At 38.5% G+C, this 26,953-nt stretch overlaps 1 protein-coding gene across 1 annotated transcript in view; it reads left to right on the top strand.

The window, feature by feature from the left end:
• The window catches only part of LOC136864765 (serine/threonine-protein kinase 17A), a 218,799-nt gene that overhangs the window by 177,880 nt on the left and 13,966 nt on the right, over nt 1–26,953 (top strand). Inside the window, exons 4-5 of the mRNA XM_067142134.2 lie at nt 5,722–5,848; nt 14,609–14,657. Of these exons, the coding sequence (XP_066998235.2) occupies nt 5,722–5,848; nt 14,609–14,657 (176 nt within the window). The remainder of the gene's footprint in view (nt 1–5,721; nt 5,849–14,608; nt 14,658–26,953) is intronic.

Genomic DNA, 26,953 nt, shown 5'->3' with positions numbered 1-26,953 from the left:
AAGTCTAGACTTGAGTAACTCGGCAGATTTCTTTGTAAGGCCAAGATCTCGAACGAAGTCATTTAATGCACATTGCTCGAACAGTTTTGGTTCTTTTTCAACACATTCAGGGGAGAAATCACAGTCAGAGTTAGTGCCTGCCATTTCTGTGTCAGATTCAGAAGAGGGACAATCCTGTAAATGTTCTGGACGCTGTGGTACTGGTGTATCAGGGCCATGAGGAATGGGTAAAATTGCAGATCGAATATTGCTTGGATACACAATGTTACCTTTGTTGCTGCTGTTAAATCCCTTCACATTCACAAAACAGAAGTAGCAATGAATACTGTGGTCTGGGGATACTCGCCACACCATTGGTATGCCGAATGGCAACGCAGTTCACTTACCGTTCACCCATTGCCGTAACTGCTCTGTTCAGGTTCTACAAGCCTTATGTTGTGCCCACAGCTTGTCTTGGTCTCCACGTTTAAGCCAAAGTAGGCATAGTAGGCCTTTCTCACAAACTCGGTTATATTGCGCCGCTGTCTCATCGGCACGATTGGTACATACATAGCAGAATGTATCTGGATTGTTCCTGCAGCCACGGTGTGGCATGTTGTTGGATGTAAGTTCAATAAAAATATTAACACAGTGCGTCACTCACATATAGAACACTTATGAAGACAAAAATCTCTTTTCACTAGCAAGTGAAACACAACTCGGACTGTCACGGACAAAACACAACGAGAGAATGACGCCACTCAGCCAAAACCACGCATTGCTGGCTATGTTGTACATAGTTGCCGGGTCTACACTCTTGAGCGTGATAATACAGGATTACGAGATGGCTGGAGGGCATCAAATTAATAAAATAATAAAAGAATATGGAAATTTAAATTAAAGCAACACTCTTCCTAACAGCGTAGGAAGTGCATTAGTGCCGTTAATGAAATAAGCGTAATGTAGGATTTTTGAGAAAATGTGATGTGATGGGGAAAAATTAACATCGGATCCTGATTCAGGATGCAGAAGTCATCCTAAACAGCAATACAGGATGGCGGCAATGAAACCATCGCAGGACAGTGTAATGTATAACTTAACTGGCATTTATGAACTCAAATGCTGTGAATACCCTGGATTGTCTATTGGACAAAATGGTTAACATTTCAAAGTAAGGTACACAGAGTACTCAAATGGAACACAGAATTGATTTTTGTCAGCCTCTCACTAGGCATAGGGCACAAGCACATAGACGCCAACACAAATTGGCAAGTTCAGAACAATGTGTGTTTTTCAGTCAATAAATACTTTTGATGAAGGAGCTGAAGTAGGTAAATATATATATTAACTAGCTGATGTACCCGTGCTTCGCTACGGGATTCTCAGAAAGACTGACTTGGTGGTTTTCCTAACTGAAGTCAGCATAGGTCATTACAAAAACGTCAGTAGGAATGTAGCGATTGAAAGCAATGTTATCATATAAAATACTCGATCAAATGAAAAACCGCACACTTTCTCACTTTCAACGAACAGTACTACGGTGCCGATCTAACAGTCCAAAGTTCCAGAGCTGGAACAACCAGGTCGCAGACTGCCATGAACACTCCTCTGTCATTATTCCGTTAAATATGCACATAACTCATTCCAATCAGTGCCTCAGAGTAGGGATTGAATAGCTCGAATGCTATTTTTTTTTCTTTTCTCTATTTGCTTTACGTCGCACCGACACAGATATGCCTTATGGCAATGATGGGTTAGGAAAGGCCTAGGAAGTGGAAGGAAGCGGCCATGGCCTTAATTAAGGTACAGTCCCGGCATTTGCCTGGTGTGAGAATGGGAAACCACGGAAAACCATTTTCAGGGCTGCCGACAGTGGGGCTCGAACCCACTATCTCCCGATTACTGGATACTAGTGAATGCTATGATGAGCCAGTGTGTTACGTACCTGCAGTATCAGAAAATGTATGAACCAGAGGAATGGCATGCTAAAGAAGAAAGTTTCCCAACTCCCCAGTTATTTCCCGCCAGTGTTCAGTCAGGCTGTTATACTCGGTACGCAGCAGTAATCCCATCTATCCGAGTTCAAATCAAATCAAATCAAAATCTCTTTATTTGCAAATGAGGTGTCTACCTCGGTGGCAAATGGTACACTAAAATACATTATTGTCAAGCACTAAATATTAAATTAACAAGAGAAGAAAATTTTTCCTATAATACAATATTATACAATTTACGCTAACAATGTTTTCTATTAAACACACAGCTCATCCTTAATAAATTTATATTGTTTACAAAATTCTACTTATAATATCTCCTGTCCTACTTACAAATATAGTCAACTGATATACAGTATGTGGAATTACTTCAAATGATACTATACAACTGGTATAACATTAATATTTACATTGCATTTATTTATTTACTATTTTTTTTTTTTACCCGTTCTGGATCCTAAGTAGCATAACGACCTGCTGCGTCTTAACCAGAGCCCCTTTTGCCACCACCTTTCAGAGTTCCTGAAGGGCCTTCACAGCTACCGTAGCGGTCCCAGGGCCCTCGAAGTCCCCACTGTACTTCACCCCTACAGGCAGTCCCCTACTTTGGCTGTCCAAACTCCTTAGACCAGGGGATGGAATTAATTTATTCACACACATTTTTTTATTTACAATAACCTGCACTGGTCGAATGCCCTCTAACACTTCATTTATTTTCTCTGTTGCTGTTTATTCTCTTCTTGAATATCTGTACAGATTTTGGAAACGGATCAAACACTACCCCTGGTAAACTGTTCCACTCCTTCACACCCTTCCCAATGAATGAAAATTTACCCCAATCGCTTCTGCTAAAATTCCTTCTAATTTTATATTTGTGGTCAGTCCTGCCGATATAATTATTTTCCAACTGAAGCCTCTCACGGATATCTCCCCATGCTTCTTCTCCTGTATAGGCTCTATATAATCCTGTAAGTCTAGTTTTCTCCCTTCTCTTACTTAAAGTTTCCCACCCAAGTTCCTTTAACATTTCTGATACACTACTCTTTCTCCTGAAATCCCCTGTTACAAATCTTGCTGCTTTCCTCTGCACACTATCTATTTCTTTTATTAGGTATTCTTGGTGAGGATCCCAAACACTGTTTGCATATTCCAATAATGGACGAGCCATACTCAAGTAACTTTTTTCTTTTAATTCTTTGTTGCATCCTCTAAGTAGCCTCATTATGACATGTAATGATCTGTATGCTTTCCCAACAATGTCATCAATATGCAAATATCAGTGCAAATTACTTTCAAATCTCCCACCTAAGTATTTGCACTTGCCATCTTTTGGGATAACTACCTCATCCAAAGTATATTCAAATTCAGTTTTAAAGCTCCTCTTTGTAAAAGTTGTAACAGTTGATTTGCCTCCATTAACCTTCATATTATTTTCTTCAACCCATTGTTGGATACTTTCAAGGTCCCTTTGTAATTCTGAACAATCCTCAATGTTGTTTATTTCTCTATAAACAATTATGTCATCTGCATACAATCTTATTTTTGATGTTATATTGTTCCCTAAATCATTTGCGTATATTAAGAAAAGTAACAGACCGATTATACTACCCTGTGCAATTCCCTCCCAAACTTTCTCTTCCTGAGATACATTATTTCCTACTTTGACTTTCTGAACCCTTGAATTTAGTTGAGCGGCACCATAAGAAACGAAGAAAATCACAACAGACAATGGTCAATGTAAAGTAATTGTTGATCAGTGTTAAGCGCTTTGGATATTGTAGGCCTTCTGAAATACCACTCTTATCATAGTTGGTACAGTAAAACTGAATGAAACATAAATGATCGGGAATTGTATTGTCCATAACTTTTGTAATGTAGTACTTTTTGATAACACCAACAACATAGGTACCGGTATTTAAAATTAAATTTTAAGAGCCTTCCCCTAAACTACCATTTCATCTCGGGGAAAATAAAATTATTTACAGCCTAGACTTTAGTTTCTTATCCCCGACTCTATATAGCGGTTTTCATTAAATTCTGTTAACCCATTTTCTCGTGGCTCGGCGTTGATATGGACTTAGCAACAAAAATACAAATTCATTAATATCTGTGTTATCCGAGCCGGTACGGTAAAAATGTATAAGACATAAATGACTGGAAATTGAATTCTATATAACTTTAGTTATATAGTATTTATCGATAGGACCGCTAATAATATAAATATTGGATAATTAAGTTTAAGGCCTTCCCCTAAACTACCATTTCACTCAGCGTGAATAAAATAATTTGTAGCCTAGATTGTAGCAGCTCATCCCCCGACTTTACATACCGATTTTCATTAAATTCTCTTCGGCCGTTTTCTCATGATGCGTGTACAGACAGACAGACAGACAGACAGACAGGCAGGCAGGCTGGCAGGCAATCAGGCAGACAGACAGACAGACAGACAGACAGACAGGCAGGCAGGCAGGCAGGCAGGCAGGCAGGCAGGCAGGCAGGCAGGCAGGCAGGCAGGCAGGCAGGCAGAAATAAATTACGGAAAAGTAAAAAGTACATTTTCTTGTTACTATGGACATGACCGATACAGAAATACCATTCTTTTCAAATTCTGAGCAATGTACAGACAAAACTCTTATGTTATATATATAGATGAAACACAGATAGAAAATGAAGTCCTGGTTTAAGCAAAAAGAAAATGGAAGAAATTGTAGAGTATCCCCAAGAAAAGATAATGAAGAGTATGTGGAAGAGAAATTATGCTTAACACTGCAGAATATTTGTGAAGGGGCAGGGAAATTATATGAAAAATAAATGGATTAATAGAAAGAAACTATGAATATCTTGTAGTGTTTTAAGTTTTCTTTTCCAAGCAGATACTCTTCAGCTTCACCAACTCCCTTAAAACTGGGTCAAGTTCATGTGCACAACACACGATGCACCCATGATCCCACCGGGGTGTGGGAGAGCAGAAGAAAAATCTTCAGTTTCATACTTTTCTTGAAGACATACTTGATTGCGAGCCATTTTGTTGCTTATACAAGTGCTGTATTTTTCATTTTTCACTTTTCTATAAATGCTATTTACTAAATTAATCACCAAATCACCTGTGCTCCTTAATTGAAAATATTGACTGGCTGAAAAATATATGAGTTATTCTGGAATGAAGCTCACCTAGCAAAACCAAACCAAACCCAACCCCATGACACTGCACCTGTATGGGTGTTGGCCTAGCTATTGATCGCTGCTCAGCCCGAAGGCCTGCAGGTGATGTGGTCAGCATGACAAATCCTCTAGGCTTTCTAGACTGGTGCCACCATCTCACATGTCATATAGCTCTTCAGTTATTGTAACGTAGGTTGAGCAAACCTCGAACCAGATTTCCGATCCAGTTAAAAATCCCTCACCTGGCCAGGAATTGAACCCAGACCCTCCTGGTAAGAGGTAGGCCTGCTACCTCTAGTTTGCAGGGCCGGTGCCATTCTGAAATGAAAACATAAAATAATGTACAAGATGGTTAAGAAAATAATCTTATTTCTTGTGTAACTGGAAAAGATCATATTCTGAAACAAATTGCCATGTTTTCATACTGTATACAAGTGCTGTATTTTTTCTTTTCTTTCTATAAATGCAGTTATATTTACTAAATTAATCATCAAATCGCCTGTGCTCCTTAATTGAAAATATTGACTGGCTGAGAAACATACGAGTTATTCTTTAATTCTGTTTAATCTGTTTCTTTCTATTTCAGCCTCAGAACTTACTTCTAACTGCAGATTATCCTGACTGTGACATCAGGTTATGCGACTTTGGCATCTCTAGAGTTATTCAGGATGGTGTGGAAGTACGCGAAATAGTTGGCACACCTGATTATGTTGGTAAGTGCCTATGTTTTAATAGTGTCTCTTTTTGTTGTTGAAGAGTACCTCCAAGAAAAGTGAAGAGACTAAAAAGTGTCCATGGGGAAAACTACTTGCCTATTTTGTATTTTGTTGTTTTTCTTGGCAATTGAAGGGCTTATTCCCAGTGTGACGTATCTCCATTAAATCATGATGTTCAGAAAAGAGCTGTATAATACAGTATCACATTTTAATTTTAAGATAGATATGTCATTCATCGCACATCAGTTCCCCCATTTACTGCAAAATCTAAGTATATAAAGGGGAAAAAATCCAAATGCCTTGGGCTGGTAGAAGCGGAAACACATGTTTGGGATTTAACTTGTTTTGGAAACAAATGTTTTAAAAACATAACTACGCATTCACTCATAGCGGAAAAACTATTATATATTATCTTTTAGCATTGACGTGTTCTTGGTAGTGGGTACTAAAATTCCTACCTGTTTGACCTACATATTTGCTCGCATATAACTTGCACCTTTTTGACCAAAAATAAGTGTTAACATTTTCGGTGCCTGATATACGCGGGGATTTGTGTGCGAAAGATCGTATTCCAGAAAAAATCTAAAATTTGCATTAGGCTTTTGAAACAACACAACTGGCATACTTTTGCCCTATTTATTGTCACTGCCTTCATCTCCGAACTATTCTTGCATGCATCATTCTGGTCACCATCTCATACTGCATCATCCTGACTTCTGTCCAACGCATTTGCGGTGCCCGTCTTCAAGAAACTTTTCACAATAACGTCTGTCGACAAGGTGACCCATGCCTGCATAACCCAATCACACACAAATTCAACTTTATTTTGCCTGCTGGCATCAGCTCATGCCCCCCTCCTGCCATCCATTCGGCGTACATTTTACGTATGTTGTCCTTGAAGGGCTTGTTGACGGAAACATCTAAGAGCTGTAGACAATGTGCGAGTCCACCAGGAATTACGAGATCAGTTTTCATTTCCTGAAGACATTTCTTTGTGTCTTCCACCAAGTGTCCAGGGAAACTGCCCACACTAGCATTGCTGGGTGTTGAAGCAGTGCCCCTGGCCGTGCTCCCCACACCATACGGACCCAGCTGTATCCATCCATCCTTTCTCTTGAACCCGTACATGAATGCCTTTGGGCAACTTCGCTTTAGGCACCGTTTTTCTTTTGAAAATAACGTACGTTGGCAATTTTCTTCCGTCTGTGGTTATTGCTAGCATACGCTGTTTTTCACTCCCAGTTGTACGTACAAGCATGCTAGATTCTCCCTTGTTGTTGATGGTGGTGTTGCATGGGATGTTGAATTTTATGGGGGTTTGATCTGCATTGCCAATTTAAGTTACGAGGTCATTGTTTTTCCTGCCACATTGCTATCACATGGTGATGAAAATCTATGATGTTGTTGCTGAAATCTCGTGCGAGATACTAAAGCAATCATTTTGCAACTCTGTAACATAACGAAACAACTCGTCTTCCAGCTCAGGAAACCTACCAGTTTTTGGCCCTCTGAATGCCTTACATGTTTGGTTGGTGGTTTCTAGCGCAGCTTTCTTTTTATGCCAGTAGCGAACATTAAACTTAGTTACACTGAATTCTGACCGGCAGCTCTGTTACCATGTTCTTCAACATATTTTATCACTTTGAGTTTAAACCCAGCCATATAACTCCCACATTTCTCCATAACTTAAAGATCGACCTACACAAGAAAACTTAACTGAGAAACAACAATGAAACATGAAGATAGAAACTAGTATTTGTCGACATTACAACAGACCAGACAATACCTAATACTGTGATTACTTGACTGCCTGGACAGGGAAACACTCCCAGTGCACGTGATCCACTCTGCCGGATGGGTAGCGATAAGCATATTGATAAAAGACTGAAGAGTGAGAGGGATGGCTGAGTGTGACTGTCTGGCTAGGAACAAGGCCTTGGGGCAGTGGTTTGCAAGTTAGGTTTTTTTGTTACAACAGCTAGCCTCAACCATTCTGCAGGTAGGAAGAAATGCAGCTTCTTCTTGTACTGTCCGTACAAAGTACCATAACAGCAATTGGTACACTCCTGATATGTAATGTAGGCACGTCCACGGAATATCCAGACTTTATTTCATGTGTGTACAGTATGTCTTTATGACAACGTCTGAAATTAATGGGGATTTTTTCACCTGCACTTTCAAGTGTTGAAAATGGGGTGCAAGATATACGGGGCGACAAGTTATATGCTAGGAAATACAGTATATAACTTGCTTGACAATGGTTGAATTTCATTCTGGAGGTGCCTGAATTTAAAAATTTAGTACCGGTATTATTATTAGTGATATTTGTGTTATAAAGTAACCTGGCATTAGTGCTATTGGTCTTGAAGGCAACTGGGATATGTCTTTTTTAAATTTTAGCAACTTGAAAAATCCTATCGCTGTTGTATGTAAAAGTGACATGCTTCTTTATATTACCAGCAGTTTCTTTCTTTAGAGTGGTGTCAGGTTTGTTCTTCACTTTGGTTGAGGACATGGGGGACTTAAATCATTCCTATACTTTTATTGAATATGAAATGTACACATTAAACACTTCACAGAAAGGCAAATTACTCAATATTTGGGAAAATAACCATATTCACTTAGGTCAAAAATATAATGTAGCCTCCAATCTCGATGACATTTTTGAGAAAGTCAATGTTTTATACGATGAAATCATAAATTTTGATAGTAAGATTAATTTTCTGCTACAAGCATATTACTTATCAGTCACATGTCCGCTTTCAGCATCTCACCCCCATTATTTACATTCCCCCTCCCCTTCCACCAATAACGCCAACAGCACTCGCACAAGGACGAATGTGTTACCAACTTGATAATAGCTTAGCCAGCATACTAACTTGTTGTGATGCAAATACAGAGCTATTGAAAACGAGCTTAATTTTATAACGTTCTTCTTCTCTTTGCAACTTTCTCTCTCCTTTTCATTACTCATTATAGTCTTCCCTCTATCGGGCGAGTTGGCCGTGCGCGTAGAGGCGCGCAGCTGTGAGCTTGCATCCGGGAGATAGTAGGTTCGAATCCCACTATCGCCAGCCCTGAAAATGGTTTTCCGTGGTTTCCCATTTTCACACCAGGCAAATGCTGGGGCTGTACCTTAATTAAGGCCACGGCCGCTTCCTTCCAACTCCTTGTCCTTTCCCATCCCATCGTCGCCATAAGACCTATCTGTGTCGGTGCGACGTAAAGCCCCTAGCAAAAAAAAAGAAAAAGTCTTCCCTCTCTTTTTAGACTTCACAACTCCTAAGGTGGTTTGACATTAGTTCAAATTGCAACACTCCTACTTGGCTGGCATTACATTTGACATACTTCAACATCTTTACATTCAGAAATTTTTGGCTGCCAGGTATTATATGAAAGTAAAAATTTTTTAATGAATAAGATTGTTACCTTAGAAATGAGCTCGCCACACACCTATCAAGATGAATGGTTTTTGAGACAAAAATATTATCTTACATTCATTTAATAAGGGATGGCCATTTCATCTGTAATGTTTTAATTCACGTGATCTTATTCCTATGTTTTTACAACAGTGTAAATTTTATTCATAGCACATAAAGTTTCGTAATTTTACGTTTTTATTTTTAACATTTCAAAGCAGCTGAAAATGGCTTAAAGAGGCTGAACCATGTTCTGTGCTCCTTCTCTGATGTTTTTGCAGTGGTAAATTGTAAATAAAATTAAAGGTATTGACTAGATGGACCATTTATGTTTATTATATAGCAATATTTTTAATACGGAATCAAAATGAAGGTATATTTTTATTTAGGTGTTATTTTACGTCATGGACTGAACACACCTTGGGATTGCAAGAGACTATCCTCACATCTTGGGATCCACTGGCTAGCTTGGGGTATTGCCGATGTGGTACATATACGGGACAGTATATTGTGGTACTGGTCGCCCATTGCTCATAGCTCACCCAGTACCTGAAGAACTGCGCGTCACCTGCAGGGTACACCCTAGCCTTTTCTGAGGGCTTTTATTACAGTGGATTCACATCTCCCAAAGGCATTTTAGAGCTGCTACCAGCAGGTGTTGAGGCCACTCCTAACATGGAGTACAGATGCCTTCTGCAGCTTCCCCTAACCTGGGGACAGGCTCTGCTTGATTGATTTCAGTGTCACTTTCTACACTGAAGGGACAATCACCCCACCAAAGAGAACTCGTCAGCCGGAGGCATTTGGTTCTCTTGGGGGTAGAGTTATTTCTCTCCGCCCAGCACTTGCAGTACTAGATCAAAATTAACTACTGTAATTTCTACTAACTGTGTTTTACTTCTAATTAGTACTCATGTTCTTAATTTAAATACATTATTGGTATACATTGTTAAATAAGATCAGAAAACTAGCAAGAACTATTTAAGACAGTTTGGGGATATAATATTAGTCTTCATCACTTTAATTATGGAAGGCATTTTGTGCATTGGAGTATAATAATTTATTATAAAAAATCATCACAGGATGCTCTTTCGAATTCATCCAAAAATACGTTCAACAGGTAAATTACTTATGCCCATGCACAGAAAGTGAATATTCTGTCGATTGCAAGGCTTGCTTAGTATTGCTAAAATTATACCAATCTTATATTGGACACTGCACCCATTACCAAATAATTTGATTTTCTGTATTCCTGTACTCACCATCATCATCATCATCATCATCATCATCCATAATCATCATCCTCATTTCCCCTTATCCATCTCCTGCCGGATCTGGGTATTTATGGCACTTCTCCGCTTTCCTCTCTCCTTCCACTATTTCTCTTCCATCATTTTGTCCTCTCATTGCAAAATTTGGTCAAGAGGTGGGAAATTGCACTGAAAACCTCTGAACTCCCTCTTTTTGACAAATACAAGCATTGCATAAAACTTAATCTCCCATGACAGTTGGGTACCAAGTCATGTGATTTCATGGATCATTCCTATTGGCCAAGTATAAATTTGACTACTTGGAAATGAAAACAGTACAGAAGTACGTCATGTTGAAGTAACTTCAATTTTCAATCTTGCTTCAAACCGGGATGGACAACGTTTTGGTGATAAAATATTTTTTATTATAAACTTATAAACAAGGACAATATTTTTACTCGTTCGCTGAATAGTCAGCATGCGGCCGTTCGGTGCAGAGGGTCCCAGGTTCTATTCCCGGCCAGGTCAGGGATTTTAATCACTTCTGATTAATTCTTTTGGCTGGGTATTTGTTTGTCCCAACATTCTCCTCTTAATATTCAGCCAACACACCACACTACCAACCACCACAGAAATACGCAATAGTGATTACATCCCTCCATATAGGGTTGGCGTCAGAAAGAGCATCCGGCCGTAAAACAGGGCCAAATCCACATGTGGGACACAGTTCACACCCGTAACCCCACAAGTGTGAGAAAAGCGGAAGATGCATAGGTACAAAGAACCCACTTTAAAAATGGAGAAATGTCACTTTGGAGTTATGCCCTTCAGTTCTCTTCACTTTGGAAATATAAAAAAAGGAAAGCTGAATGTGATGAGAAAGAAATCCAGTTGCTCTTCTGATGTGAGGAGTTTATTTTCTTCCATATAACTTACAGTTTTTGTTGAAAATGATTTTTTTTAACCTAATGTTTGTTTTAATGGAAAGTCTACAAACTTTCTTGAAATACAGTAAATTCTTCATACAATGGTACCACATGGGCAGAAAAAAATATTGTTGTAGAGGGAGTTATCACTATAAAGACGGAACACAATAACATCCGAAAATTTAATTCCTACTAATATGAGGTTTATGACAACAGAAATGCTCAAAAATTATGAAATGATAATGCCTTATATATGTTCAGCAGAGAACATTTATATTGACCATGTCATTTATAATTTTTCACACATAATTGTTGTTTACATTGTGTAGCACTCCAGTACTGTAAACTACCGTAGCACAGAAATCTGAAATGGCAGTTTGTTTCACAGTCCTCTTCACAGACAAACACACATAGACCTAATTTCATGGAGGTTCACTGCTACATTTAACACAGTCCTTGGAATGTATGATACTGTGTCAAAATAAGAAAACGAAGGGGGCTGTTTCAGTTTTCAATAGCTGTCCATTAGCTATGGAACTGCTGTTTAAATAGTTTTGGTATGAATACTACCTAGGTCTTCCTGGAATTCCATAGCTGTCAAGTTCCCAGAGTTGCTCAACAAACCCATCCCTCAGTTTAGTACACAGCTACACTGCCGGAAAGAAAACATGCAACATCCTCAAGGACAAGTTCATTTTATTCGCAAGCGATGTGACAGGTAGTTCATCATTGCAGGAGTATATGATTACAAATCGAGACCAAATGAAACACACGTCACAGTAAAAGGGTGCCCGAACAGTCTCGTCAATACGCAGTGTACCACACTTTGGTGGCAATGCGGGCTTGTATTCGTGCATGCAAATGATCATAAAGGTGCCGAATGGCATCCTGCGTTAGATTATCCGTAGCTTCTTGCACCTTTTGATGCAATTTGGCAATGGTTCTTGCAGGCTCTGGAGAAAGTGTAAGTTCGCACTTCATCATGTGTTCAGTTGGCAAAAGATCCGGTGATATTGCTGGTCAGGGCAGTTGTTGTACACCACGTAGAGCATGTTGCGTTGCAGCAGCAGTATGTGGATGTGCATTGTCCTGCTGGAAAAGCACATCACCTTCCTGTTGATGAAATGGCAATAGCACGGGTACAACAACCTGTGCAAAATAGCAGGCACTGGTTACATTACCCTGCGTTGCAGACTGTGACCGCAATTTATAACTGATGGCCCCCACACCATAAAGCCTAGGGTGGGACCTGGGGTGTCGTGGGCGAATGCACTCCGTAATACGCCGCTCACCAGGTCTACGCCGTACACGTGTACGTCCATCACTTGCATACAGGCAGAACCTACTCTCATCATTGAAGTCAGCAAAGCACTATTCCCCTCTCCAGTCAACTCTTTCACAACACCAGCAATGTTGTGGTGTCAGTGGTAGCCTGGCCAGAGGCACAATTGATTGTAATCCTGTTGCAAGCAGATGTTTCCCAATGGTCCTTGGTGACGCAGCAGGTGCAACATGTGACTGGACTTAGTTCCTGGACGACGTTCGGTTGGCCACTGCTGCTTGCACAGTGTCGATCTCGACGTGCATCTGTACTACGCGGAAGTCCAGAGCTTCCCCTAAGAGTGTGGGAATGTTCCACTGAACACTGCTGATATCAGCGACATGCCACTGATACAATGTGTCCAACATGAGGAGCAATCCGTCGATACGTCCATCCAGCTTCCCGCAGATCCACAATATACAACCCTGTTCAAATGGCTGCAGTTGTTCAACAAGAGCACGCACTCATCGGCGGGGCACGGTTGTACCCTAGAATGAATGTTACAATCGCTGTTCACCTCTAACCTCGGCGCAGTTACTGCCTGCAGAGTCAAAACAGAGTGCACAAGCACAGGCCTTCTGAGCACCATCTGTTTGCCGATGTCCGTGACAAATGAATCGCTAACACAACAACCCCTGAATACAGTCCTTGAGGATGTTGAATGTTTTTTTCCAGCAGTGTAGGGGAAGTCCGTGTAATTTGGACCATTTAAATTTAAAAGTCCATAACTCTATTGACCTCAATGAAAATTTCTCAGATTTTATACTGTACACGATAATTAGGATTTGTTTAAAAGTAATATTTATTCTAAAATTTGTTATCTTGTAATTTGGATCGAACCCGGGGCCTTCGGTTATGAGGCAGACACCCTACCTCTACACCTTGGGGCTGGCCTAAAATTATAAAACAGTTCTTTCAGATTCACCAGTAAAACTACGATGAAATGTAATTATTACAGTTGTTTCAACGGTCCAAATTACACACTCTCGGGCAGTCCATATTACTCGGCATGCAAGGATTTAATCCAAAACTAAGTAATGTGCAAAGTATTTAAAATTATCAATGAAACTATGTTAAAACTGACTTAGATATTTCATCAGTAGTTGTAAAAGTTAAACACCCTCTGGCTGAAATAACTACTTCACAGTACACTTACTTGTCACCGTATAAGCTTACAAGGAATGAGAGTATTAATATTGTTTTCCTCCTCCCCCTTTAACCGTAAGTCCATTAGCAAAACAACTTCCAGGAAGAAAGCTACCCCCTTTAAACACTCTTGCTTGCTAGGCTTGCACAATAGGCAAGTTCAATTTTCGAATGGCAGTAACATGTTCCTAATCACTTTTATTTTTGGTTTATCATAGTACTGTACTGGGAGGAGAGCATATCTCTGGGGTCTGAAAAGGCAATCATAATAGAGAGATTTATAGTTAACGAGAGTATTGTTAAATTGAGAGGAATTTTACATTGAATAAATGGAATTAATGCTGGGACTAGAATATTTTATCATTATAGAGGGATTTTAAGATATTCAATAATTTACCTGCCAAATCATGTAACTCCCACTGATATGAGGTGGTATAGATTGAATATATTTCAAAATTCAGCTTTTCTTTATCTGTATTTGATTCTAGGAAATTGACAAATATTTTTCATGTAAGAGTTATGCATTGCTTTAACATTACTTGTTATAACAAGGCTTAATAGCTGTTCTTCTTTAATGGCATTTGTCTAGTGTGAAGGACATCTAGAGTCCACTCAAAAGATTCTTGCATTACATTGTTTAGTTGCATTCTACTGATTACTTTGTAGTTATTCAGAAGGCTAAATTTCTGTTTCAGCTCCAGAAATACTTAGTTACGAGCCAATTAGCCTTGCAACTGATATCTGGTGAGTTAATTTTTGTTTGTTTGTGATGATCAATAGATAAGTATACAAAATATGTTTGTGAACTCAGAGTTTTGTTATGAACCATCTTGTCCCTTTTTTATTTTATTATTTTTTTATTTATAACCATTCACCTCTCACTACTATCAGATTCAAGATTATGTATATTTGAGTTTAAACCTATAAATATTGAATGAATGAGTGATTTCAGTTTCAAATACACCAAAATTTTGCACATTTATCTGGAAGTTCAATTGAAAATGCATACTATGACTTTCGCTTATGTGCAGTTTGGAAGAATATTATCATAGGTTATGATTTTCATTTCTGTGTTGACGTATAACTAATCTGATATCAATCATTATGAGGATTGCCTACACACATTTCAAAAGGTTGACATAGGTAGGTAAGGGTTATTCTGCCCGAAGGCAGGTCCGAACCTCCGCAGAGGTGTTCCTGAGCCGGAGTTTACATGCGGTAGGGTGGCCAGTTCCTTTCCACTCCTCCATTCCCTTAGCCCCAACCAACAGCGTGTGGCAACCCATCCAACTCCTGACCACGCCCAATGTTGCTTAACTTCGGAGATCTCACGGGATCCGGTGTTTCAACACGGCTATGGCCATTGGCAGGTTGACATAACACATCATTAAAAAATTATTCACACAATGGCAATTGCCTAAAAACATATCAATAGTTTGTCATAAAACATAATGACTAATTATGTAAACAATGACATGAAACACTCGGCACTTTTTTAAGAAAGGTCTCGGAATCTTGATTTTATCATCTTTAAGAACTGATGATGACTCAAGGGAGTCGAAACCGGTCATCGCTTAATAAATTCAAAATATTTTACATTGTGTCGAATGGTGGAACATCCCTCAATGCCAACTTGGCGTTTTATGTCGATGTGTATATTTCAACTCGTTCATATTGTACCAGTAAAAGTTCGGGGCGTAAGGCATGAGAAGGATCTCAGGTGGTGGAAGTTGGTTTTTGGAGCCGGTACAGAGCAGGATAGACTGGCAGGGCGAATAATAGGTGGTTATACCCTTTTTCAAAAATTTATTAATAATGTTAATCAATTCACCACCCTGCAATGTCGATATAGAATGCAAATAATTTGTTGAAATCAAAAGGGTTAACGTAAATCTTCTTGAATGCAATTTGTGAAAATAAATAAATCTCACAGATCCAATAGTTTTTTGCGAAAACATAAAGTGTCAGTTTTTCACCTAAAGTCTTTCTAAGTATTATGACATGACATGAACACACTTATATTGAAAATAAGAATTTGAACTTCTGTTGAGAGTTTCTCAGTTTGTGAGCCTTGAAACATAGAACACTTCCTAGAGTCTTTCTTATGTGAAATAGATTTTGAAAATAGATTTATCATTAAAAGATGAATTTTGAGTAATGGTGGGAAACCACGAAGTATCGTCACACGCAGCACTGGGTAAACCACTGTTCACGATTGGTAAGAAAGGAGAAAAAAGAAAGTCAGTTTGTAACTACTCACTTATTAAAAAACTTGGCTTACGAATACTGATGAGAATCTGGAACATTCCGCGGGTGCAGATGATGACTCGAACTTGAAGTTCCACGAAGAAACCACGTTGACGTCATAGATGAAATGATGTTGAAGGTAGTTGGATCTTGTAGAATTTTCTGAAGATTTCTGCTGCTCGTGGAAATGATCTTAACACACGGAACATGCAAGTAGTATTTACAGATACTATGTTAATTTTAGGACGTCCAATGAGTGATCACAGTCCTTGTTGCACTATTTTAAACTGTCTCTGAGAACGTCCAACACAGTGCAAACGCGTAATATTTCTCATTACCGTCTCTAACCACAGTCTTTGAATCGTTGTCCTGACAGATAACACTGATTCTCTAATGTTGATAGAACTATCTTATTTTAGAAAAAGTTCTTAACTTTCACTAAGTTTATCACTGTAACACGTCATGTCCTAATATGGCACATAAATAAAAAGGCATAGTCCAAGGATGTGCTATGTTAGAAAATAAGTTCTAGAGTAGTTAAAATTACTGTACACGACAGTTTCTGTTGGTAATTTAATATTGTGTGCAATTAATTAAGTCCACACGTCATGTTGTGAATGTCCAATATATAACTTCGAACATCACTGATTTCGTACGTGTTATACTTTGAAATGTCTGTAAGTTATATCATAGTCGCGGCACAATAGACTACTTACGGTGCGACGTCTTTTTTTTTTCAAGTACGATGGCGATTTACTAGCCCGTAATTTCGCCTCCGCAAAACACGACGAAAAGTACTGTCTTCGAGACTGCACGAACATACTATGTGAGAGCCAGTCTCCCCTCTCTCTTACTCATACACATACTGCACTGTTAGACTGGACTGTTTGCAATGAACTGAACTCATCTCAACACACAACTACCTGTTAGCCTTGACCCAGTGGCATATATAGCTGGCGCTGGGAGGGGTAGTTTCTCTCGGTCATGTGACCGTGAGTGCGTAATTTCTGTTAGATTTTAAATCATTGTAACTCAGCAACCATAGGATGGATTAATTTGGAATTTATAGAGGTTAGTTTTCATGACGTCCGCTACCATTTAGCATTTGTTCCATTAAAATTGGTACAGGCGTTGAAAACTTGCGAAAAGAAAGATATTTTCGAGAAATATCTCTAGGGGAGGTGAGCATTGAACGACAGGTGACGTCACTTGACTCCGCCTAGCGCACTCGTGGAGTCTGGTACATACTGGAACATTCTTTTACTTAGATGTTCGTACGTCGGACGGATCTTATATGCTGGAACAACATTTCTTTTGATAACTATGGACCAGGACCTAGGCTTTACTGGTACAATATATTTTCAAGTAGATTGAAACAAGACCAACAGGTCTGTTCCGTGTTCCACAAACACACGACAGTGTTTTAAATCCAGAACAAAGAACTTTCTTAAAGTTGCCAAGTATTTCATATCATTGTTTGCGTTTCATGTCAAGGTGTATATTTCAACTAGTTCATATATTTCCAGTAGTTTGAAACAAGGCCAACAAGTCTGTTCTGTGTTCCACAAACACACGGCAGTATCTTCAAACCAGAACCAAGAACATGTTTAAAGTGCCAAGCGTTTCAAGTCAAGGTGTATATAATTTACTAGCAAGATACCCGTGCTTCGCTACGGTATTATACTGAAATTTATAATTGAATGCTTATTGTTTTAGATATATAATCCACCGAAATTTGCAATCTGACTCGTTTTCTAATAGATTACGGCAAGTTTCCTGCCATTTTTCAATCTTTCTTTCCAGCAATCGATTTTGTACTTCCCAGGCTAGGTCCAGGTATTTCACCCGGTCAGTTGCGTTCCTAAATCTTTGCCATCTTTTCCTATAAGCATTTTAATATGGATCAAATCCTTCAGGAGATCCGGCGTGGTGTCGTCTTGGGTGCCTTGGTGATACTGAACCCGCGGCCGGACTGCATTCCTAGTCATTACACATCCAGGTCCACACATTTGACGATGGTCCAGAACATTATTATTCTTATTCGTATTATTATTATTATTATTATTATTATTATTATTATTATTAGCATATTCTCCCAATAATGGAAGACGTTAAGCAAACAACTCAATCAAGCTTTCTTTGGGTTCTTCTTGTTCTTCCAATAGGCTTTCATTCTCTCTGAGAAGGCTTGTTTACGTTCTTCCGACCATTTCGATCTGCACTGTTTTTGCTTTGGTTGCTCTGATGTAACTTCCCACTTGTTGACTTTGTGTCTGAAGGTGTCTCTTTCTAAAATGTCTGTTGCACATATGTTTGCGTTTTTGAGGTCCTTTCGAAGTTCGTCCAGCAATGACATGACATGATTATTATTATTATTATTATTATTATTATTATTATTATTATTATTATTATTATTATTATTATTATTATTATTATTATTATTATTATTATTATTGTTGTTGTTGTTGTTGTTGTTCTGGACCCCACAGCGAGATGCAAGACCGCTACTTGGTGGTAAATTACGTCTGTTGCCATTGTCATTGTTGAGAATGTGACCAGCACCATTGTCACGCGTAGGCAAATGTGCGGGATTTCTGGCCATACAAATGACATACTGTACTTCTGTGCATTATTCACCTTATTATAGAGGTGAACAGTTGGACAGTCAATCTCATTCCTATCGTTTATTTCAAATGTGTTTAAATTTTTATTTATATGCCAGGAGAATCTACTGTAATCTAAGAACGTTCTCCGAAGGAAAAGATGGCTCTTGAACACGAACCCAGGAAAGATTAAAAATGATCGGTTTATGATCAGAATAAGTACATCGAAAATCTACAGCCTGTTTCCAGTCATTCTACATGGTCAGGAATGGAATGAATAAAGCCCCCATGTAGCGGCAACAATAGGAATTGTGCCGGCAGCCGAAACCTGTCGCACTCCTCTGGGGCAATGATTAATGGATGACAAATTAAATGAAATTATATTGGACAGTGTTGCTGGAATGAATGATGACAGGGAAAACCGGAGTATCCGGAGAAAAACCTGTCCTGCCTCAGTTTTGTCCAGCACGAATGTCGCATGGAGAGACCGGGATTTGAACCACGGAACCCAGCTGTGAGAGCCCGGCGCGCTGCCTCCTGAGCAACGGAGGCTCCTTATGAATACATTATCAAACACCAGTGTTCACGTCTATTACCTTCAGTTTTGAGATTCAAATAATTCACTTTTTTCAATTTCACACTCCTCTCCCCCCCCCCCCCCCCCACCCCCAAGTGAATTTTCCGGCAAAAATACTTGTTTCTTTAACAGTAAAGGATCTTCTAAATACCAATTATCATGACTAACTTCTTCAGTTTTCGATTTGTGTGTCCTCATGAAAGTAATTCAACTCGTTTTCACTCCCACCTCACAAGATGGTTTCCCCCCAAAACGCATTTTTCTTTGTTTTTAAAGGAGATCCAAATACTAATTTTCACGTCTGTAGGCCCTGACAACTTTAGTTTTTATTAGATGTAAGCATTCTCATACAATTAAGTCAATTAATTTTTCAATTCTTTCACCTCCCCCACCCATTCGTTGGATTTTCCGAGAATACGTGTTTCTTTACTTTTAAAGCAGATTCCAAATATCAAATTTCACGTCTGTAACATCATTTTTGAGATAACAGTAGCCCAATTAAAAGAATTCAACACCATTTTCAGTCTTTATTACCCCCCCTCCACCCAAGTGGTATTTCCGAAAACTAAAAATACACGTTTCTTTATTTGTAATAGAGATGAAAAAATACAATTTTTCACTTCTGTAACATGTTAAGTTTTTTGAGATATACCGTATAAATTCTCATTTTAAAATTTCACCCCCTTTTTAGTTCCCCTTAAGAGGAGTTTCCAAAAACAAATCACCTATGTCTCTTTACATTTACAGGAGATTCCAAATACCACTTTTTACGTCTGTAACATTTTTCGTTTCTCACATATTCTGTAGATATAGTTTTTCAAAAAATTCACCCCAATATGGCACTCCTGTTTAACCGCCATTAATTGGATTTTCCAAAAACAAAAAATACAGGTTTCTTTATTTTTTAAGGAGATCCCATATACAAATTTTCAGTTCTGTAATATCTTCAGTTTCTGAGATATATGTATCCTCATTAAAGGCATTCAACCCATTATTCACCCTTTTACACCCCTCCTATTCAGATTTACAGAAAACAAAAAATATGTGTTCCTTTATTTTTAAAGGAGATTCTAAATATCAATTTTTACATGTGCAAACTTTTAAAGTTTTGAGATATAGATACACTCATTTTAAAAATCCCCCCCATTTTCACCCCCCCCCCCCCCACTATTTGGATTTTACAAAAACAAAAGAAATGTCTGTTTTTAAAGGAGATCCAAAATACCAATTTTCAGGTCTGTAATATCTTCAGTTTCTGAGATTTAAGTATCCTCATTAAAGGCATTCAACCCCTTTTCACTCCTCCTATTGGGATTTTCCGAAATCAAAAAATACCTGTTCCTTTATTTTTAAAGTAGATCCCAAACACTGATTTTTCAGGTCTGTAATATCTTCAGGTTCTGAAATATAATTAGCCTCAGTAAAGGCATTCAACACATTTTCACCCTTTTTCCACCCTTCCTATTGGGATTTTCCGAAAACAAAACATGTGTTTCTTTATTTTTAATGAAGATTCTAAATACCAATTTTTACATCTGTAAACGTTCAAAGTTTTGAGATATAGATACACTCATTTTAAAAATTCACCCACTTTTCACCCTCCCATTAATTGGATTTTCTGAAAACAAAAAAAAATACGTGTTTCCTTATTTTTAAAGAAGATTCTAAATACCAATTTTTACGTTTGTAAACTTTTAAAGTTTTGAGATATAGATACACTCATTTTAAAATTTCACCCCCCTTTTCACCCCTTAGAGATGGAATATCCAAAAATCCTCTCTTAGCGAGCACCTACATCTTAATGTGAATGTATCCCCAAAATTTCATTTCATTATGTCCAGTAGTTTTGGCTCGGCGATGATGTATCAGTCAGTCAGTCAGTCAGTCAGTCAGTCAGTCAGTCAGGACAAGCTATTTTATATGTATAGATAATTAACTTTTATTTCAAATGGTTCACATGTTTTCAAGTTGATTGTAACAAGAGCGGCAAATCTGTTCCGTGTTCTACAAATACTCGACAGTATTTTTAACCCAGATTCCGAGACCTTTCTTAAAAAAGTGCCAAGTGTTTCATGTCATTGTTTACATAATCAGTCATTATGTGTTATGACAACATATTGATATGTTTTTAGGCAATTGCCATTGTGTGAATAATTTTTTCACGATGGTTTTATGTCAACCTTTTGAGATGTACAGTATGTAGGCAATCCTCATAATGATTATCAGACTCCTTGATTTAATCATCTACAAGAACTGATGATAATTTCAAGGGAGGCGAAACCAGTCTTCGCTTAATAAATTCAAAATATTTTACATTGTATTGGGAGAATATTCTCAAGTTTAGCTATGCCGAAGTTAGAGAGGCAGTTAACACTCTTATATGGGACTTTGCTCTATCGGGGATGCTACTGTAAGAATCAATATGGCTGCACAATCGTGAAGAATCTACATCTGCATGATGCTATATGAAAAATAAGTTGTTGTAATGTAATCTACGAAGGTAATGCCAAAAATAAGGTCTCCTATTTTTTGTGATAAATACATAGGACCTGTTTATTTCTACAATGGTTTTACATCATTTTACAGCTTGAACATATAGCTATTTTTCTACATAAATCACCATTTCGGTCAATGCAATTTTTGTAGGACGTTGTGGACAGTTTTTGTATGCCCATGTCATACCAACTCGCCGCCATGCTGTTCAGGAAGTTGTGATCCTCATCTTTCACCTCATCGTCGGTGCTGAATCGCTTTCCAGCCAAATGTTCTTAGTCACTGGGTGCCAAGTTGGAACTCTAGGGTGGGTGGGTGGGTGATGATGTTCCACTGAAACTGTTGCAGGAGAGCAATGGTTTGCCGGGCAATGTGCAGGGCGAACGTTGTCATGGAGAATGTTTACGCCCTTGCTCAACATTCCTGATCTCTGGTTCTGAATTGCCCATCTCAGTTTTTTCAGGGTCTCACAGTACCTCTCAGCATTAATTGTGGTCCAGGGGGCATAAAGTTGACCAATAATACTCCTTTTCGATCCCAAAACCACCAGTTATGTCATGAACTTTACCAGCAGACTGTGTTTGCTTGAATTTCCGTGGCTTTGGCGAAGAGGGATGCCGCCATTGGCGTGATTGTTGCTTGGTCTCAGGTGTAAAGTGGAAAGGTTTTGTCACCCGTGACAGTTGAGTCCAAAAATTTGTCCCGTTTGACTGCAAAGCATTGGAGAAATGCGCAGGAAGTATCAACTCATTGCCGCATGTGGTCTTTAGTCAGCATGCGTGGCACCCATCTTGCGCACACCTTCTGGTATTTCAATTTATCCGTTAAAATTCTGTGAGTGGCAGTTCGGGAAACCTCAGGAACCAAAGTTCAGAGATCATCCAGGGTGATCCACCGATCTTCACGTGTGATTTGTTCAACCTTCACGACTGTCTCGATGGAAATTCACTGTCTCCCACTCCTTTCTTCATCATGAATTTCAGTCCGACCGGCTGCAAACTCTCTACACCACTTACGAACATTTTTGACATCCATGCACTATTAGCGATCGATTTCAATCAATTCAGTACCATTTGCGTTCAAAAACCGAATAACTGCACGCACTTCACACTTGGTGGTAACATCCAACAGGAGCTCCATTCTCAAAAGCTGCCAAGCCAAGACTAGGTGCCTCAGCACAGCGTGCACATGTTTATATGCGAGCGCGAGAAACACTCTTCACAATATTGTGACCAACGGCCACACGAACAGAGTTCTGTATTTATAAAAAGTAGGAGACCTTATTTTTGGGATTAACCCTCGTATGTATATATTTATAAAATATGTCATGCTTCCTATCCAGCTATCACAGAATTTTTAAAGATTTCCCAAGCTTGCAAGTTATTGCTACGGACTATATAAGTTGCACGCAAGCAATTCAACAGGAAGCTTCCTAAGTAGCCATAGTCATTATGGCATCATTGTGTAATGCTGCCATGCAGTTATTTATGGGTTCGAGTCCCAGTAGTTCAACATTTTTTTTAACCTTCTAAATGTTAGTTGGTAGAGTACTAGAGGTGATAGTACACATTTCCTAATCATTAGAGTGTGTGTCAAAAAAGGCTTGGGTTCTATTCCAAATCTATCCACGCCGCACATATGGAGTAAAGGTATACGACGTTGTTCACGGTGATTTGTCCGTCAAATGAGGATGTTGAGGTTATATTTCTTTGACTTCATAACAACTTGCTGGTAAGTATTTACACCAAAGTGAGGTATTCATAGAATGCCAAAAAACAATTTCTTTTTCTGATCCTGTCAAAATATCTGAAGCATTAAAAATAAAAAAAATAAAAAAATCTGTACATCTATGGGCCTGTACTACAACTGTCAGATAAACAGCCAGATACCGGGCGAGTTGGCTGTGCACATAGGGGCGCGCAGCTGTAAGCTTGCATCCGGGAGATAGTGGGTTCGAACCCCACTGTTGGCAGTCCTGAAGGTGGTTTTCCGTGGTTTCCCATTCCTATCCCATCGTCACCATAATACCTATCTGTGTCGGGGCGACGTAAAGCAAAAAAGAAAAACAGCCAGATATGTAGGCTGCAGTTTTTTGTATATTTAATGCTCCAGATATTTTGACAGGATCAGAAAAAGAACTTGTTTTTCGGCATTCTGTGAATGAATACTCACTTAAAAACATGTACAATACAACCTTTTAAGCCAATCGTTATAAAATTTTAATACATGTAGCTCCAAGTATTTATTAATAAAAAGTTATCAGTTTCATTAAGAAACTTTCTCTTCATACCAGGAACTTGGATGAAATAATACTAAACGCCGTTACAAGCCCTCCAATCAGGGGAGAATTGATGTACATGGCACCCATAGGCAGAGAAAAATATTTCTGCCCCTTATTTCATCATGAATGTACCATGAAATAATTTAAATCAGTCCGTAGCTGAATAATAATAATAATAATAATAATAATAATAATAATAATAATAATAATAAATACAGGCATATCAAACTTGCCAAACCCAAGTCAGGAATTTATAGCATGCTCCTTTATTGCAAATTTGATGATCACATCTTCATAGTCTAGTTGCTGTGTTATGACAGAATTCACGGAAAGGAGGGCATGACCGTTGACTTGATCTTGCAAAATGGATGATCATAAATACTTTCTGAGTTTTTGAGGAGTGAGGAAAAACGTCTATCTTGGTTGCAGCGATTGACAGAATTGTTCATAATGCAAACTGTAAGTTAGGAAACAGTTCTTGAATGTGGTTTTCAAGCAATACACTGTATAGTACATTGCACTTAAAGTGGATATTTTAATTTTGTTTCTCTTAATATATGCTTTAAAATTAATAACCTCATCGCTCAAATAAGGGGCTGCCTGGCCGAGGCAGTAAAGGCGTGCTCGGTTCACCCAGAAAGACATGGGTTTGATTCCCCATTAGGAAATCGTAAACCGAGCTCGATAGCCGCATTCGCTTAAGTGCGGCCAGTATCCGGTATTCGGGAGATAGTGGGTTCGAACCCCACTGTCGGCAGCCCTGAAGATAGTTTTCCGTAGTTTCTCATTTTCACACCAGGCAAATGCTGGGGCTGTACCTTAATTAAGGCCACGGCTGCTTCCTTCCCAGTCTTAGCCCTTTCCTGTCCCATCGTCGCCATAAGACCTATCTGTGTCGGTGCAACATGAAGCCAATAGAAAAAAAAAAGATTAAGAAACGAGATTTCCACTTCCAGAGGTGCACATTGCCCTGAGGTTCACTCAGCCTACACCAAAAATGAGTACCAGGTTAATTCCTGGGGGCAAAGGCGGCTGGGCGTAGAGCTAACCCCTCTACCCCACCAAGTGCCAAGGTTATGGATAGTGGAAGCCTTTACCTTCCACCCCTCCAGGGACTTTCATGGCCTGTACGGGGATGACTTTGCTTTTTTCATCACACAAACATTCTTCTTAGTTGTCTTAGTTATGGTCTTGCAGTTTTCTAGCACATTTTAATAGTTTAGTGTTATCTTGTCCAGGCAAATTATTAAGGAACTCAAATCTATATATATAAAAAAAGAGTTTTGTCTGTACATTGCTCAAAATTTTAAAAGAATGGTATTTCTGTATCAGTCATGTCCACAGTAATAAGGAAATGCACTTTTTACTTTTCCGTAATGTCTGTCTGTCTGTCTGTCTGTCTGTCTGTCTGTCTGTCTGTCTGTCTGTCCATGCATCACTAGAAAACGGCTAAAGATTATTTAATGAAAATCGGTATGCAAAGTTGGTGAATAAGTTGCTACAATCTAGGCCATAAATAATTTTATTCACGCTGATTGAAATGGTAGTTATAGGGAAGGCCTAAAATTTAATTTTCAAATATTTATGTTTTTAGTAGTCCTGTCTTAATAAAAATTGGTATACAAAGTTGGGGAATAAGTCGCTATAATCTAGGCTATAAATAATGTTATTCACGCTGAGTGAAATGGTAGTTTAGGGGAAGGCCTAAAAATGAATCCTTAATATTTACATTATTAGTGGTCCTATCTCATTTAAAATTGGTATGCAAAGTTGGAGAATGAGCCACTACAGTCTAGGCTGGACATCATTTTATTCACGCTGAGTGAAATGGTAGTTTAGTGGAAGACCTAAAATTTAATTCTCAAATATTCATATTATTAGTGGTTGTATAGATAAATACTACATAACCAAAATTATATAGAATTAAATTTCTGACCATTTATGTCTTACACATTTTTACCGTATCGGCTATGATAACAGAGATATTCATGAATTTGTATTTTTGTTGCTAAGTCCATATCAACGTCGAGCCACGAGAAAATGGGTGAACAGAATTTAATGAAAATAGAGTTGAGGAATAAGAAACTACAGTCTAAGATATAAACAATTTTATTCACCCTGGATGAAATTGTAGTTTAGGGGAAGGCGCCTAAAATGTAATTTTTAAGTACCTATGTTATTGGTCCTATCGAAAAGTACTACAAAAGTTATAGAGAATACCATTTCTGAACATTTATGTTTTATTCAGTCTTACCGTACCGACTATGATAAGAGTGGTATTTCAGAGTCGGAATAAAACGAAATGTGAAGGCCTACAATATCGAAAGCGCATAACATTGATCAACAATAACATTACATTGACCATTGTTTGTTGTGATGTTCTTTGTCTCTTATGCTGCCTCTCAACTCCGATAGATGGGATTACTGCTGCATACCGAGTATAATAGTCTGACTGAATTTTGGCGGGAAATAGCTGGGGAGTTAGAAAACTTTCTTCTTCAGCTGGTTCATACATTTTCTGATACAACTGGTACGTAACACTGGTTCATTATAGTATTCCAGCTATTCAATTCCTACTCTGACGTGCTGTTTTGATGAGCAGTAGACATACTTAAGGCAGAGGCTTACTTAGTAGTAGTAGTAGTAGTAGTAGTAGTAGTAGTAGTAGTAGTAGTAGTATGGCATGGTCTAGAATAACAATTTAGGCTTATTCCAAATTATAGCACCACAATTCACTAAATAACTCAGAATTCAACCCTGAAAAGAGCTGTTTCTTAAAAGTTTCTTCCTCTTCACTTTTATTGAATTCTACATTCGTTTTATTCCAAATTAGCAGTGA

This window comes from Anabrus simplex, chromosome 2 (genome assembly GCF_040414725.1).
Source record: "Anabrus simplex isolate iqAnaSimp1 chromosome 2, ASM4041472v1, whole genome shotgun sequence".
In the NCBI taxonomy this organism is placed as follows: domain Eukaryota; kingdom Metazoa; phylum Arthropoda; class Insecta; order Orthoptera; family Tettigoniidae; genus Anabrus; species Anabrus simplex.
This window is presented reverse-complemented; position numbering and strand designations above follow the sequence as displayed.